This window comes from Patiria miniata, unplaced genomic scaffold (genome assembly GCF_015706575.1).
Source record: "Patiria miniata isolate m_02_andy unplaced genomic scaffold, ASM1570657v1 HiC_scaffold_7, whole genome shotgun sequence".
NCBI classification, from domain to species: Eukaryota; Metazoa; Echinodermata; class Asteroidea; order Valvatida; family Asterinidae; genus Patiria; species Patiria miniata.
In genome coordinates this window covers 41,067,371-41,085,022 of record NW_024037074.1, presented here as the reverse complement: position 1 = coordinate 41,085,022, position 17,652 = coordinate 41,067,371, and the positions used below count along the sequence as shown (strand labels likewise).

General features: G+C 40.0%; 2 protein-coding genes across 2 annotated transcripts in view; one reads left to right on the top strand and one right to left on the bottom strand.

Moving 5' to 3' along the window:
- Nucleotides 1-1,831: 1,831 nt before the first annotated feature.
- LOC119744457 (monocarboxylate transporter 3-like) lies at nt 1,832-6,044 on the bottom strand. Its single transcript, XM_038220389.1, has 4 exons — nt 5,641-6,044; nt 5,118-5,261; nt 3,528-4,403; nt 1,832-2,298 (listed from the first exon to the last, which is right to left on the bottom strand). The coding sequence occupies exons 1-4, from the start codon at nt 5,849-5,851 to the stop codon at nt 2,174-2,176; spliced, it is 1,356 nt and encodes a 451-aa protein (XP_038076317.1). The 5' UTR covers nt 5,852-6,044; the 3' UTR covers nt 1,832-2,173.
- A 5,171-nt stretch (nt 6,045-11,215) lies between these two features.
- LOC119744456 (tight junction-associated protein 1-like) overlaps nt 11,216-17,652 on the top strand; it is a 60,047-nt gene continuing 53,610 nt past the window's right edge. Inside the window, exon 1 of the mRNA XM_038220388.1 lies at nt 11,216-11,454. The gene's annotated coding sequence lies outside the window, so the exon portion shown is untranslated. The remainder of the gene's footprint in view (nt 11,455-17,652) is intronic.

Here is a 17,652-nt window from a genome sequence, read left to right as displayed (position 1 = left end):
ACAACTCACACACATCCGTCCCCTTTGTGATTGTTTTCGTTTTGCTGAAAGAACACTTACCTTTTTGTGATCCGTGGACAGACCTTTAAAACCTAGGTTGTGTTTAAAATTCCGTAGTTTAAAAATTACATGAGTGATATGAATGATTCCTGTACTAAAAGAAAGCTTTTGACTTGGTCTTTCAATTCAATTCAAAATACTTTATTTATCCTTAAAAAAGCAATTACATATCGTTGGACAGCTCGTTAAAAACACTTAGTAAATTACAAGTCGAGTAAATAAAAACCTTATCTCACTTAAAATTTGTGTAAAAACTCATCTTATTTAAAAACATACTATCTTTAGAAGATTAATGAACACATGATGAAAAAAATACATTAAAAAACAAATCAATGTAAAATGATGGACCTATAAAATGCAGATATTGTATGGTCTAATGGTCTCGAGTAATGACAGCTCGAATAATGATAATGATACTGATATTCTCCTGATTAATGGTTGCATTAAAAAAAAAGACAAATAAAATGATGAATATAAGAGAATACAATTTCCCAACCCAGATTTTAAAAGTGGTCCCGACATTTTTTTTTTTTTAACTCACCCTGTATAATATGCCTCTTTGTATGTTCGGGTTTCGCCTCCATTTTGGGCGTCCATCCCCGGCTTTCAGTAAATGCTGGATCCGCTACTGATGAGCCCGGCTGGATCCAGAAATCAGACATTTTAGGTGGGTCCTAGAGCTACAGCTTTAATGAAGACGCCATAATTTTTTGAAAATTCAGCAATGTGGAAGCTCAATTTTTCCTGGCATTGAGGGTACGGGGGAGTGAAATTATTGAGCAACACAAGCAATTTTTAGGGGGCTGCAGCTCCCTCACTGCAGTGACCCATCCTCGACTTCTGCAGCTGTCACATTGTGTGGACGAGGGGAGAAGCTGTCGTTGGCATCATATTTCATGGCGATTATTTTTTTAACGTCCAGTTATGTGTCATCATGCACCCTCGGAAATCAACTTCTAATCAACGTCTCTAGATAGAAAACGATTTGCTGTGTTAAAAAATTCAAAAAATGTCCCACGTATTGTTTTTATGCAAATTAGTGCTGCCATTACCGAAAAATCTATTTTTCACTATATCTTAGCAAATATTGCAGATAACTGAATAAATTAAGTGTCTAAACCCATTTTTTTTCAAGGTCAGAAATCACAATAAAACCATTCTTGAAGTGACCACATGTGTCTGTGGCGTAGGAATATGCAAATTAGTGCCGCTAATACCGCAAAATATGTAAATTCTAAAGACAGTGCAGATTATCAGAATTTGATTTTTAGCCAATATCTCGGCCAATATTGCACATAACTACACAGGTAAGGTGTCTAAACCCATGTTTTGAGGGTCAGGTATCATTAGAAGACCATTCACGAAGTAACTATGTGTGTCTTTGGCATGAAAATATGTAAATTCTAAAGTGCTGGTTTATCAAAAATCAGTGATTTTCAGCCAACATTTTATTCAATTTCAGCCAATATTACAGTTTATTTTGAATATGATGGCTTAAAATCAACTTTGATCATGCATTACTGCTTATCAAAAACCAATCTGTCAACATTAGCTGCAAAATTGGCTGAGATATTGGCTAAAAATCAATTTTCTGATAAATCGGCACTTTAAAATTTACATATTTACCTGCCAAGGACACACACAGTTACTTCGTGAATGGTCTTCTGATGATACTTGACCCTCAAAACATGGGTTTAGACACCTTACTTGTGTAGTTATGTGCTATATTGGTCGAGCTTTGCCAAAAACATGATTTTGCGGTATTAGCGGCACTAATTTGCATATTCCTACGCCACAGACACATGTGGTCACTTCAAGAATAGTTTTAGTGTGATTTCTGATCTTGAAAAAATGGGTTTAGACACCTAATTTACTCAGTTATCTGCAATAATAGTGAAAAATTGATTTTTCGGTAATGGCAGAACTAATTTGCACAATACCTGGGACATTAAAAAAAATTTTTTAACATAGCAAATCGTTTTCTACGCATTTTTTCTGATCTAAAGACGTCAATTAGAAGCTGATTTCCGAGGGTGCACGATAACCCCTTCTTCCCACTAAACTAATGGAACGGTTTAGCTTTCATTCCCGCCGGCCGCAGGCCGCGTCAATTTTATCGTTGCCTTTGTTTGGTGTAAATAACATCATCAATTACCAACAAGGGAATTGCTAGCAACGTCAGTCCACCATACATGCAGAACGATATGCTGAAGCTCCTTGACCATTCATATACCAATCCTGTTGGGCAGGGGGAAAAAGCAACCAAATCGTCATCAACGCATATCATTTAAACATATATTTCCATATTTTTTGTATCTGAGAAAAAACAACAATATGCAGAAATTAATCGCACAGTTCGTTATTGCCATAGAATGATGATTTTTGGACACTGATTAAAGAATACCATGCCATCCGTAACAGCTACAGGTTGTCCTACAAAAACCTAACAGTCGAAAACCAATTAATAAAGGTATATTGCATGTGAAATTTGGAATAATTTCAAATTACCTCTTAAAAGTCAGATAACCAATCTACCATACAAACTTCATTTCATTCAAATCGATGCATTGGAACAAACGTTATTCTTCATCAAACTCAAGGGCTGAAAGTCGTCTTGGGCCACTTTCTTTGAAAGTGAGAAAGCGCAGTTAGAGAAACACACGCATGGTTTATTTTCCTTTGTTCAAGAGACGTGTGACTTATTCTACGGCTTCGATAACTTGATAAATAAAAAAGTGGTCCAAGTGGTAGTTCAATTCAGGTCCCGTATTGTGATTGCTGTATCTTTGGAAGACATCATAATGAAACCAACAAAAAAGCATTTGGAAGACCAATTATTCTACTCAGCAGTACATCTGACACGATTGTGTATACTACCCCCACTTTTCTGAAAACATGCCCGAATCGACTGTTAGGGTTTTTTTGTGGAACAACCTGAAGACGTTTGGGTACTGAATGAAATAATGGCATTTTTGAACTTTCTGAAGTCGGCCTTTCTGAAATCGGAAGTCGGGGAATACTAACTTTTGCCCTGGATTCAAAACCTCACAAATATGTACCCTATACCAGCCCATCCCTCTTGTACATAGTGCACCACACCTACATTGATTGCAAAATACGATTTACCAATGTTTTTGTGCCGACCAATCTAACGATTCAAAGTTTTATTTATTTATTAATTTTACATCTTTTGACATTAAAAATATGAAAAAATGAACAGGGGATATCAAGGAAAAAAAATAAAAGTATAAAACTGTCATCTAAATGATGTGTTCATCCTGACCCCTGTTAAAAAAACATATATGTATGTATAATAAAAGGATAACTGCACAGTACATGTTTACCTTAAAAATTGCTGAAATTATATAAATAACACGATCGTTTAAAACAAGACAAAAAAAAAATCCAAGATGCAGTGAAAACCCATCTAAGCGTCTTTTTTTTTAATAAACATGAGTGCTACTTACCTGATGTGAGCCCACCAAATGCTGCAGCCACTCCAGTAAAGACTCCTTGCCAACCCAGTATACTAACTAATCGGTCGTCTGTCGAGAGGAACCGAGTCATGACTTCAACAGTTTGGTATATCAACGAATTAGCCGCCCCAACCACACCCACCACGGCCATTTGTCCAATGAACGGTCTGATAAAGGCGTGGCCGACCAGGGACACACACAGCAGACCACACCCGAAACACGCCAAAATCGTCATACGTGGTTTTAGGCTGAAACAGTGAAGCACGGGGGCTACAGCTTTACCAATAATGTTACCTATCCCGAACGCAGTGGGCAAGAAAGACGCCTGGGTTTCCGTTAGACCCTGGAATTGTCCGTGCGACACCATGTAGACCATCCAGCCACTGAACGCGAAGGCTACCGTACACCTGGCTGTAGTCAGCAAGACAAACCTGACATCAGTCAGGACTGCGCAATCGAGAGCAGCGATGAAGCGTCGGCAAAACTCTCTCGCCCTTTCACGCAGGTTTTGCTCTGGGAGATTCCGAGCTGCAGAGGTGCAAACAGAGGTGCCATTGGCTTCTTCCTCAGCGTGCATGCTGTCATCTTCTCGAAGCACTTGGTACTCTTCACCGTCCGTCGAGGAGGAAAACTGATCCCTTTGCGCTAACATACCACAGGCCACCAGATGAAACGAGACACCTCCCAGCACGAGCATGGTTCCTCTCCAGCCATAGGTGTCAACAAGGACCTGGGTGACGGGTCCTAGAGTCATAATACCTATTGGCATACCCATGGTTCCTATTCCAAAGGCGGTCACATAGTTGTCCTTGAAATACCAGGCCATTGCGGCAAAGTTGTTGAACCAAACAAACGAAGACCCTACACCTAAAAAAACAAATACATATAATTATTTTGAGATGACAACCAGCTCTGTTTATGTCTTACACGGATAGTTCGGTTCCTTCATGATTTAGTAAAACTCTTTCAGAAAGAACACATGAAGTGGGGCTTCATTTTTCCCCTGAAAAGCGCATTTCTTGGCCTTAGACCTATCGTCCTTATCTGGGGAGACATTGACGTGATAATACAATGTATTGAAATAATTCATTTTCTAAATATTTGAGGAGACAGTTCGGAAACATTATATTTTTAAAACAAATTTCGATTGTATTGAGCATGCAGCGTTGAATGTACATGTATATGAAACAGTCTGTGGGGGCTTTGGAATCACTGTATAGATGGCAAGTTGGATGGCCAAGGATGTTTTTTCTCAGACGCATGGTCCGGGTGATCGAATGGTTTAGACATATGTATTAGAGGTCGTGGGTTCGACTCCCAACCGAGCAAACTTTTGATGTTTTCTTTTACGCAAGCTCAATGGCAGCACTAGATAGAGTATACAATAATGTTTATGAAAACAAAATGGTACACATCAAGAATTATTTTCGGTCTGTCGTCTATTCAAATGGTATTTATAATGGTGCGTAATAGGAGACTCTACTAGCCTAATTCAAAACTTCACATTCATTTGCAAAATAAAAAAGAGAGAACGAGAAGTACAACAAAACTGAAACGCTCGCAGCAAATTATAAACTTTACCAGCCAATCCAATGATAAAGATGGCCACTTGAGAGACGGTTGTCGATATTGATGTCAACATGAAACCTGCGGTGCACAGAAGTCCACCAAAGATCATCATTGGACGGCTACCGAGAATACGAGAGAGGGCTCCTACGACAGGCCCTGGAAAGGAGGAAAACTCGGACTTATACTTCGTGCCAGGGCTGGATGAAGGTTCTTGGAGGCCCTGGGCCCAACATTAATGTGGTATAGGACCAATAAAACACAAAACACAAACATAGGAACAGAAATGCTAATGGCAACGACATGATTTATTTATAACCATCTGCAGTGTCAAACTAAAATTTCGACAACTGATGACAGTACCGTTGCATGTTTTGGCCCGGTACTTTCTAAGATGTTTGCAGAAAGTTGCGATAAATGTGGGAGTTCCTATACTATATAGGCCCGGGCCTGTGCGTCAAATTAGTCTACTGTTCCATGCTCCATGCATAATGGATGTTAAAGGTATCATTATGAAATAAAAATGAGATAAACTTACCCAGACAGTTCAACGTCACGTTGTACCAGACTGCAATCCACCCGATGATCCACAGGTCGCTATCGAAGTCATTGTTGATTGGAATGAGCAGGACGCCCAGCGCTTTGATGTTACCCATGGTCACAAAACAACAGACAAACAGCGATGCCACCATCACCCACCCCCATTTGTCATTGTCGTAGGTCACCGCTGTGCCAGGTGATCCTGCCATTTCGTGAGTTACTGAAAGCGATGCATGAAGAACCCGTGAAAGATATGAGATTGCACTTAAATAAGTTGTCGCAGTCACAGCCCCTAAACTGAACACGGATTAAGAGACGATCATTTGTCTTGTACATACATTCTACTTCTTTTCCATGGTGTTCATTTTAAACAAGGACCCTATAGTCTAGCAGCAGTAGACGATACCGCCTCTGAGGGGCCGCCCGAGTTAGTATTCGCTCTACTTGAGACTCGGCTCGAGTGAAGGCTGGCGCATGGTTCGAACAGAATACGTCCGACTCGTAACGAATCCAGGAATCGATAATAAAAAGTATATCAAACCATGTCGGATTATGAGGATGTAATATTATAACCTGTCAAACTTGAAGCACAAGCAAACCATAATGGCAGCTGAATTATCTTTTATTTGTCTCATTGTATATTTAGGCTAATTAAATGAAAAACCGATTCAGTCTGTCGTGTATGTCAAATGTGCGCTGTGCTGCGCTGGTAATGAGTGTTTGGGTTCTTTGTACATCCACAGTTTTACTAGCCTTGACCAAGGCGTTGGGCTTATCGATTCGCCGATAAAAAAAATCGCCGATAAGAAAATCCTAGTCAACTTGGCAAGGCATAATTGCGTGCACATATCGATGCCCGTACGCTGCTAGTGAGAAAGTAACTTGTACCACACAGCAAGGCTATGCTTGAACATATACGTACGCACGTACATCACACACGTACTCGTACAACAGCCATGCACACACAGTACATGTACTGTCATGTACATGTACATGCATGAGCTAGTCCGCGTAACCCAACGCCTTGATGGTTTTGAGTTGACCCAGCAAAACCTATTACGGTAATGAGGTACCACCTCCGCGTATATACTGAATTCTCATTGGTCAGCCCGCGATAGGCTAACAAACACGTCGCATCCGCGAAGAAACGCTGCAATGGCGGCCCGTTGCTGTGGGTGAAAGTCGTTCAGTCCCAGTCTGTCCGAAGCAGTATTGAAGGCTCCAACGAATTCTGCAGGTAATGCTGTCATTAGACGATCGTTGCCCACTCAAATGGATTCATTACACGAGCGGAAAAACTCGAATCAATGTCAAATTGTTGAAAAAGTGACGAACATTTCGCTCTCGCTAAAAAGACATGGAAGACGACATGATGACTAATGCATTATGCATGCCGCGCGACGTCACATGATTCTTGTGAAGCTTACGATTGGTCAGCTTAAAAATGAATTAATCATACTATTGGGAAGGTTGTTTCATGTGATTGGTCCAAGACGAACCTACATAATCATCACGGCATACCCGCATACCTGAAGCCCGCCCATTTTTTTCCAAAACTGGACGAAAAAGTAAAGAAAGACATTAAACCCGGAAGTTGCAGACCCAACAAGGCGGTCGTTCGACAGGCCACGCGGCGCGTATATCCCCCACACGTACGTACGTACACCCACACGCAGAACATAGTAGGCCTACATTTACTGCCTTATTCCATGATTACACCATGCGTACAGTCCGTACTCACGTGTTTGTGCTTGCTGGTTGTAGTAGTGTTCATTCGTTTTGAACGTACGCAAGACGGGCATTTACGTTTCAGCCAATGGAGAGCTTTGCTTGCCACGCTCCACCCACAGTTACCGCCCACCGTGACCGTCCACAGCCTTACTTTTATTATTCAAATTGTTTGCTGCATGCAAGAGGATTCCAACTCGTTGAGCGGTACAAAAATCTAAATAACAAAAGAGGATATCTTACAAAGAAAGCTGTCTGACACAATACCTGCTGAATCTCTCTATCGAAGCAATTTTGCAAGTACATGTACATTGTACATGATGTGTTTTGAACAAAATCTAGTCGGTAAAGCAAACAGAATTACGCACGTAATTAGTTTAGTGCAGGTATATGAATTCAAACTGCAGGGATTCCTCTCAGCATTTAGCCTACTGTACATACTGCCTTTAGTCATGGATCCCGTGGCCACAATCATGTTCCTTTCTGTTATTGATAAGTGTACCCCCTGTTGATTTTTTTCTCGACGAAGAGCTGGCTTTTCTTTGGAATTATTTCAACACTCTGTTTATGGGTTTTCTCTGCACGGGCATATTTTGTTTGCCTGCACCTTTTTACCAAGATTGCGCTACAATAGAAACTATTCTGAAGGCTTACGTAGGGGTACAGCATACAGTCAGTATTCAGATTAACAATACACTTGGAATGTAAGGAAAGAAAAAGGCTAAGGCAGAGTACGAGCGCTATACATGTAGACACCATTATAAAGGCTTACGTAGGGTACAGTCAGTATTCAGATTAACAATACACTTGAAACGCAAGGAAAGAATAAGGCTAAGGCAGGGTACGAGCGCTACAATAGACACTATTATAAGGGCTTACGTAGGGTACAGTCAGTATTCAGATTTACAATACACTTGGCACGTAAGGAAAGAATAAGGCTAAGGCAGGGTACGAGCGCTACAATGGAAACTATGTAGGATTAAAAAGGCTTATACGTAGGGAACAGTCAGTATTCAGATTAACAATACACTCGGAACGCAAGGAAATAATAAGGCTAAGGCAGGGTACGAGCGCTACTTAGAAAAACAATAAAAACGGTACATAGGATTATAAATGTTACGCAGGGTACAGTCAGTATTCAGATTAACAAGACATATACATTTGTATGCCTGTTAAAGCTAAAGTCCACGTACCGTTGGATACTGTCACTTTGAAAGAGGCACGAAATGGGGGGCGTTCGACAAATGTGCCCGTGTGAATATCAATGACGAGGAGAGGGCACCTGTTTTAAATGCATATCGCCATAAGTTTATAAACAAAGAAGAGGTTTATGGAGTAAATCATTAGTTTATAGAGTAAATCACAAATGTTTAACGACGCTGAAAAAAAAGTTTGGCTCATTACGTTTAAAATTAACCTTAACTGAATCTCCAATAAAAAGAAATATTTGTATGTACCGTATTTTTATCATATTCTTTTCATAACTAAAAACGAATAAAACTGCTGCAAACTGTTTAAAGAGTGCATTGACCTGAAACTACAATAAAAAAACTAAGCTGACCCATGTTTCGGCAAGTCCTTCAAATTTTTATTTATAATTATTTATTTATAATACATGTGATATAATCGATAACAAGTCTTTTATTTTGTTAATTTCAGTTTTTATTTATCGGAGATTATACGATAGAGCTTGAAAGAAACAGAGATTTGTTTGTGTTTACTTTTATTGACAGGAAAAAGGGTTGACAAACTTTGTCGAAAGATTTCAACATGAGTTTGAGTTGTACGTGCACTATAGTATCCTATACACGTATACACGTACATGTACAACATTTCCAGTGCTTTTCTTCATCACGTCATATGTCGCCTATAGGTACAGCACTATACAACTCCACTTTATGGTTCCCGATCCTGCCACTGTGTTGAAATTTGTACCGCTCAACGACTTGGAATCCTCTTGCATTGTTATCGTGATTAAAAGAAGCAGCGAACAATTTGAATAATAAAAGTAAGGCAGCGGACGGTCACGGTGGGCGGTAACTGTGGGTGGAGCGTGGCAAGCAAAGCTTTTCATTGGCTGAGACGTAAATGCCCGTCCTGAGTACGTTCAAAACGAATGAACACTAACAGTACCAAACCGTTCGTACGGACAAGGGTCGGTGGTACGGTACACGCACGGACAAGGGTCGGTGGTACACGCACGTAGCCCGGCGCGTTGATTGTGGGTGCAGGGCCCGATTATCTCCCTTCGACAAAAAGCCGAGAGACCGCATTGAACAAGGCTACAGTTTTACTTGGTTATTTCTCCAGCTGTCCACTGTCATAGAAATCATGCGAACAATAATCACCATTTACCCCAATATTGAATCTGCAGATCCGCAACACGTCAAGCTTATTGTTGGTCAATGACTCCCATTTAACAACTGTATACATGTAATATATATCCTTCCGGCATAATGCTCCAAAGAAACTCATTGCAATTGAAGCTATAGTAAATAAGCAAATATCGAACTTTACATCTATGACTGCTGAATTGAGACCGTCGGTCGTCCTAAAGGTCAAAGGGAGCTGTTGTCCTCTTATTTCTGTCAGTCGCTTTATCAATGGACACAATCTGTTAAGACCAGTGGCCCATAACATAATCTTCAATGAATTTGCATGATCATAAAGGTGAGTCGGTCAGCTACGTATACACAGTATATCAGGTAGGTTTTGGATGAGCGCATTTATTGAATTCAATTTAAGGCAGTACTGGCTGAGTAACGTACCACAAAAGAGAGAAAGAAAATCCTACTCTAGCCATGTATTTTTGTTAAACAAAATAGTCAGTTATTTTACATGTTCTCAAAGAAATCCACGGCCCTGTGTGATCACTGTAAACAAATTTAAAGGTCGCCAGTGAGGTCAAAGAATATGCATGCAAAATATTAAAAGCACATTTGGAAATAAAATTCAAGGAGAATTTTGTCAGATCTACTTTGGAAAGTTTGTCTTTCTTTCACAGAATCTTGTGAGCAGAGTAAGCGGACCTCAGCCAAGGGCGTAAATCGGGGGGGGGGGGGGGATATTCCGGCCACTTTTTGACAGGGGCAGGATGGGCCATTGGATCACCCGCCGCAGAATTTTGTGGTGAGAAAAAAATGCCGATTTTGAGGTTATCTTTCAAACGGTCCAAATGTACTAAAAACGGAGAAGGAACAGTACAAAAGCTTAAAATATACCGTTAGGATGTAAGGTTAAGCCCCCCCCCCCCCCGCTTTTCTAGTTTCCCTTTGCACAATTTAAGGATTTCGGGTCATCCCCTATTGTAGCCCAAGTTGTTTTGGCCGCCTCTTCATCATTCGCCGTACGTGGTGCGGTAAGGGAGTCCATGCACCTGGGCTGGTCATCCCCAAACCCCCCAGTCGCCGACACGGAATATGCCCGGACTGACCTCAGCTGTAGCTTTTGCTTATCATCGCAAAGAAATTCAGGAGCAATTTCTAAAACTTAAAAGGTACCAAGGCGCAGTGCCTTTATTTCTTTGAGACATGATACTTACTGTGGCTTTTTGATTACACTTTGTGATTCGTCCCAAGTAGCGTTACCGACGCTCGTTTGTTAATTTGAGATTGCCCTTCAACGTCACCGAAAACTCCCATTGAAATTATTTTGCACGTCAATGCCATAACGCGGCCTGCATACCACGCCTCGCCGGCCCAGCCTGTCGGCCCAGGCTGGCACCCCAACACTTGAAAGTATGGTCACGAAGTGCATCGGGTGGTTATGAGTCCATAGAGGGCGCCCTTTCGGGTGAAAACACGGAGCCTAAATCCTCGAAAACTCAAGAGGGCGGTATTGTATTCCGCCGTTAATTTGGCAACAACATCGACGACAGGTGTTTCACCGTGATATCTATCTTGAAACGGCATATGTACATCGTGTTGGACGACACCCAGGTGCAGGCATCAGCTGAGGAGAGTTGTCAGAAATTCTTATCCATGCCTGTCCACGAATGAGTTAATTTGTCTTGTGTAAGAAGGAATAATACTCAGCTTGTGTAGTAATTAACTGAAGGTGAAGCAGATCTGAAACGTCTAACGTGGTGAGTAAGACTGGATTTTAACTTGTTCAGGCGCGACCGGAGGGCAGGGTGTGCACGCTGCACGTTACCCGTGCTGCTTTCGGTGCGGTATAGCCCCATAAATGTGGCCAATTTACTGGACTAGGCCTACCTCCGTAAATAAAGGCCACACTTCCACCATGTACAAAAACATGTCGAACTTTGTCAAATTTGGATTTTCACATTTAGGCTTAGTTTACTACTACAGTACTAGTTTATTTTTGCTTAAGAAGCATACTCGCCCTCTAGGCTAATCAGAAAGTGCTGCCTTTTTCAGATGTCTAATTTTCGTGAAATTTCATGTTGAAAGTTTGATACGCAAACGTGTGCAAACGAATCTGGAAATTTCAAGAAAAATAGACATCTGAAAAAGACAACACTTTCTGATTAGCCTTTAAAGAGGGTGAGTATGCTTCTAAAGCAAAAATAAACTACAAACTAAGCCTAAATGTGAAAATCTGAATTTGACAAAGTTTGACATGTTTTTGTACATGGTGCCATGGTGGAGGTGTGGCCTTTATTTACGGAGGTAGTCCAGTAAACTGCCACATTTATGGGGCTAGGTACAGACTAGTCCGAGCATGGAGCCATCGTCCGAGTAACCAAAGAGCAACTTTTTTAACATTTGGACATGGTCAGATGGTTGGGCGATTAGTAGAGTCCGAGATTTTAATTTTTATGGGGATCCCTACTCGACAAGCATTTGCTTTTTCGGGACCCCCATAGGCCCACATACATTTTTGCGTAGGCACCAATTATAGCCGTATCGCGTTTACCAATAATTTTTTTTGACCATTTTCACTCGTACTCCCAATCAAAATCTTCACCCCCAAAACAGTCTTCAAACTGCCTTATGCGCCCCTGTAGGCTTCAGTGGGAATTGAAAATACAAATGGTGGTGGTTATAGGTTCACATACCTTAGGGAAGAAAAGAGAAATTTCACCTTCAATTCGGGAAACATCCTCGTCGAACTCGCCATGTTTGAGTTGTACCATTTTGAATTTAGGAAGATTGACTTGTACATGTACATGGCTCCTGGCTAGACATTTTTCAAACGGTTGTATTCTATGGATATGATGCCGCAACTTTTGCCCTCTAGATTGATTAGGTTACATGTATCTTATTCCAATTTTTCAAGAAATTTAGGCACCTTTCTGGAGCCCAAATGCACGGGCAATTCCATGCAAAAGTGGACACTGCTAGAAAGTGGAAAATGTATGAAATCTCCAAACTACAAGCATTATACAACATCAAATGTGGTGTCAAATTAAAGGGGACAACAAAATCTTTCATTTGAGTGGTGTGCCAATGAGATGGAATGTACAAGTGTCATGTAGTTAAGTGTCATTTTGGGTCACAAAACATGGTTTTTTTTTTTAAATCATGGATTTTTGGTAGTCATTTTGGCACCATGTTTTAAGTGTCATTTTGGGTCACAAAACATGTTTTTTTTTTTAAATCATGGATTTTTGGTAGTCATTTTGGCACCATGTTTTAACATGCAAAATGTGACTGTTATTGAGAGTCTTTGTGTTTAAAGCAGAGTTCATACATGTATATTATAAGAAAAGAGTTTCATTATGTTGCAGTTCACCAAACTCGGACTTTATGCCGTGTTAGAAACCATGAAGAGGAAGTAACGTGAGTGATATAACGTGAGTTACGGTACCTCCCTGTAATCTAATGTCCCTTGCATCTAAAATACACACTTATTTGATTCAAAACGGGTTTTTATATCTAGCTATGGGTTGAATGAAAGGTAAAATAATGTAACTTCTGCGTTGCAGACTACAGTTTGAGTAGACTGTGAATTGCAGGACAGTTTTCCATGTCCTTTTTTTGTAACGTGAGTGACGACCAACGAAACGCTTGTTTTCAACAAGTGAATGAATGGATTGAATTTTTCTCTCCATTTTTGAGTACCCCTTACCCCATGGTTGTTGTATGGCTGGTTTTGATTCAGCTTGGTCAAATACTTTTGAAGCACTAAGAGGTCAAAGTAGCCTCATGGCGTATAACGTGAGTGACGGTGGATTTGCCCATTGTACGTAAAACGTCTGTTGATGGCAGCCAATTTGAATGTAAGAGGCGATGACCCCAAAGCTGTGACGTCATGTTTATGCAAATCGATCTTGTCGCTCAGGTGTGCGAGTTGCAATGCGACGGTTGTAACAGTACATGGTGCATCTCCCTAGTCCGAAAAATTGAGACTTTTCAATACTGTCACATGCAATACAAGAAAATAGACTGGCACATGAAACAACCAGTCCAACACCGCTTAAGTACTGCATCAATCAACTGTGTCAAAAGAAACATCTGTTACCGGTCTCAATTTCTACACGTCTCTCCATAGTCTGCCACCAGACTACTGAAGAGGTCAGTCTTTTGAAAAAGTTGGACATGTACCAGTCTAGACGCTAGTCAAGGCTTCAAACTGTAATCACTTTGCTTCACTCTAAATCATGTCAATGGCAACATATTGAAGAAAAATCTCCTTTAAAAAATTGAAAATTTTGAGACTTCAAACTTGGCTGGTGAAATACTGAAGACCTTGTCTTTGCCTCATGACAATTTTGGAAAATGTTGTCCGCTAAAGAGTGAGTAAAGTTGGCCAGATTTTGTTTTGCATGTTTCTCTGCACTCGAGGTCCCAGTCTGATGCATCTCCCATCATTGAGGTGTCACATTTTTGTGCTTGAAAGCGAGGTTTTTCTGTTAATATTTGGTCCAAAATCTTGCATTTAATCAAATTAAATATTGAAGAGTTAAATTTGGAAAATGCAAAAAATTATGACATACATACCGGTACTATGTAATTAATAGTACTTCCAGTTCAAGAGTCAACTTGTACAAATCTGTTTGTTATTGCGTAACTATCCCCTTCCTTACACTTAATATTTTGCATTTTTGTTTTAGGATGGGAAGGTTGTTTTTATATTAAACATATTTTTCGGTTTATGTCATTTTCTAATTGATGTAGTTATTGTGAGATTTATTTTTATTGCGGCAGCGACACTATTCATTGATCTGTCAATGTGGCAATGTAAAATGTCTGTTGTCAAGGGTAAGGTACAAAGTTGGTTAGGACAATACAATATGCATCGAAAACATAGGTCAGGTCTCAATCCCTGAATTGGACCGATAACTCAGGCGACAAGAAATCTTTTCATCAGCTTTGATATTCTGGTGTTTTTGCGTAATTCTGAACTGCTTTTTTTGGGAGGGGGGGGGGGGGAAACTGCAGTATCCTGACTTGAGTTAACTTATTGTTATGAACGTGTACAGTGTGATAATCTTAATGATGGTCAGTCATTTGAAGAAAAAATAGGAAGAAAATGTGGGTAAAACTTTGTCTCCCCCTGCCCTGAATATGTTAAAGAACAAGGACCATTTTGACCAGTGTTAGACAAGAGGCGTTTGCACGTTAAATAACTGAACTTGCTCAATTTTACCCCCTTGATAGTTACACTAAACTGGCCTAAACTGGCATATGTAGTACGTGTATTCTTTTGACCGTTGGACCACACATACAGAAGACAACAGGTATCATGCGACTGTTATCATTGTCATACCAGAACGTCAAATCATTTTGGACTTTAGACTGTCTATCCCATTCTTTTGGAATAATCATTACACCATTTTTAACTCTTAAAATGTTGATACATGCAGGCCTATAGATGTAAGTACTGATGTAAAACAAAAGGACATGCACACATTACATTTATTGCTTCAAAGTTTTTGATCTGCATTGATTTGATAATTAACTTAATATTGCTATTAAGTAAAGTTCAAAATTGATTTCTCAAAACTTTTTAAACTGGTTGTTTTCAAAGCTGTAACATGAAAGTGGAAAACTGTAAGCTATGAGGAAAATTATGACTAATGTGACAGTCGTTTTTCTGTGGGTCACACAACCTTACTTTCCATATTCAGCTGTTCACCATGATTCAGTAGTCGTAGTCCAGTAAACTATGCAATGGCCTAAAATGTTGTATGGAAACCTCTATTCTTGCAATCCTTGGCCCGTTTGTTGTTCAGAAACCCACACAGGAAGTGTTCTGAAAACAGTCCTGCTGAACCACAATGGAGGCGGACAAAAGGAGGCCAACAAAGGGGGTTGATCAGGGCAAATGACATATGGCATGCAGTGTGGATTGTTTGTTGACATATAACCACACACAATGCATGGCATGTGTCACAGTTGAATAGTCACTGTATACTGTACAGTGTATATATGGGCCTCTACATTTTTCAAGTGGACAAATGTGAGTGCCTAAGCAGTGGTAACAATTTGCATACAATCACTGAAACATCACCAATGTGACTGAAACTTACTGTTCCTCTTTTTGGGAGTCAGGTTGGCGTAGTGGTTCTTTCCTTACTTTCCGCTTCTGTGACTTGGGTTCAAATCCCGCCTGGGCCAGTATGTGGATTGGGTTTTCAGTCCCTACCTGATTCTGTGGGTTTTCCCTGGAATATTCGTCTGGGGTTTTCCTCCCACCTCTATAACTGTTATTTCTTCTCATAGTCTTCTCTCTATGGGTTTCTTCAGGCTTGCGAGCTGCATGTGTCTAGGGCTTTTTTGAGGAATCCTTGGTTTCATTACCAGAATACAATGTTAGTAATAAATATAATAATAATAATTTATCATAAAAATTTGTTTTGTATAGTTTTGTTTCATGGAGGTCTACTGTACACATACAGTGCTTTTAATGACACTCAAACAGCTGGGTCTGACCAGGTCATTCCATAAATTTAGGGTCCAAAGCGTGACATTTTTCTCCGCCCCTCTTTAATAAATTGGTACATTTTCTAAAAGAAAAAAAAGGACATTTAACAAAATTTCCATTACCAGTGTCTCGTTTGCACAACAGTGTGAAGGTATGAATGGCATCTCGCTATAACTTTGTGGGGAAAAATAAAAACCGAGTGCCATATTTCCCATGTAAAAAACAAGTTTCAATTTTACGTGTGACAGGTCTGACAGATACAAGCAGTGACTTCACACTTTGACAAACCATCATGGTTCAACCGGTTTCAACTTTCATGGATTAGTCCCACCATTTAGTGAGAGTATAATTGGCCGTCACCTCATTACAGAAAGTGTTGCACGCTGATCGAAATATGACACTTTATGTGAAGAGACATCTGTTGCATTACATACATGCATGATATTGATACTGATCAGTCAAATAAAAACGCTGAACGTCCTAAAATTCATAATCAAGAGAAATGTTATGCTTCGCGAGAAAGTTTTTTTCAATTTGACGTAAATTTATACTCGGTCTTCAGTTTACTAGCGCAGACTGAAAACTTCTTAAGCCTAACAGAACTCAACCCATCTAACCCCAAAGGCATGTTTTGTTGGAATCTGTCAGGATGGGTACAGTACCCCTAAACTGACAGTCTTTTACATTGGGTTGGCACACCTCCAGAATGTAAGTCAGAAATATATATGTGCAGTTTTCTATATGGTGTTGGAATTTGCCAGGATGGGTATGGTTCCTAGTAAATCATGCTAGGGAGTTAGGGTTAGCCTTGGTAATGGTTTTCAAGTTTTCATCACACACTGAAACTTAATCAGTTTGACATTTACTTTCATTAAATATTTCTTTCACAAATGGCTTGTCTATATTTTATACATGTACATGTCCAATGAATACCCACTGCCCAGCATTAAAAGCTATACCCATTCAGCTTAACTGAAGCATTCACCGTGTTGTCTCATGGAAGCAACTGGTTGGGCATGCACGATGCAAATGCCACGGGGTATCGTGAGTTTGTGTGTGGGTTGAGAAATGTGATTATTCATGACAAGAAATGCATTCATGCTGGGGCTTTAGCTGAGATGCAATTCACGTGCAAGGTTTCGAGGCATTGTGCTTTTGTGCGCATTCAGTTTCTGTTTTAAACAAAACCCCATGATGGGAAATTCTAAAAAAATCTATCAATATTGTGATTAAGGCAAAAAAAATGTTCTGCTTCCAATTACATGGCATTTGAAAATAGGGTAGGTACAATGTACATATGTAGGTAGGGAAATATTTTTTGTTGGCCAATTTTGTGTGTGTACGATCACATGGAGGTGTCTGCGTGTAGTCAAGGGTAAAAGGTAGAAATTGATGGTTTGGGTGTTTTTTTTCTCATTTTTGCCATAAAAAATATTAGGGTAGGGGCTGT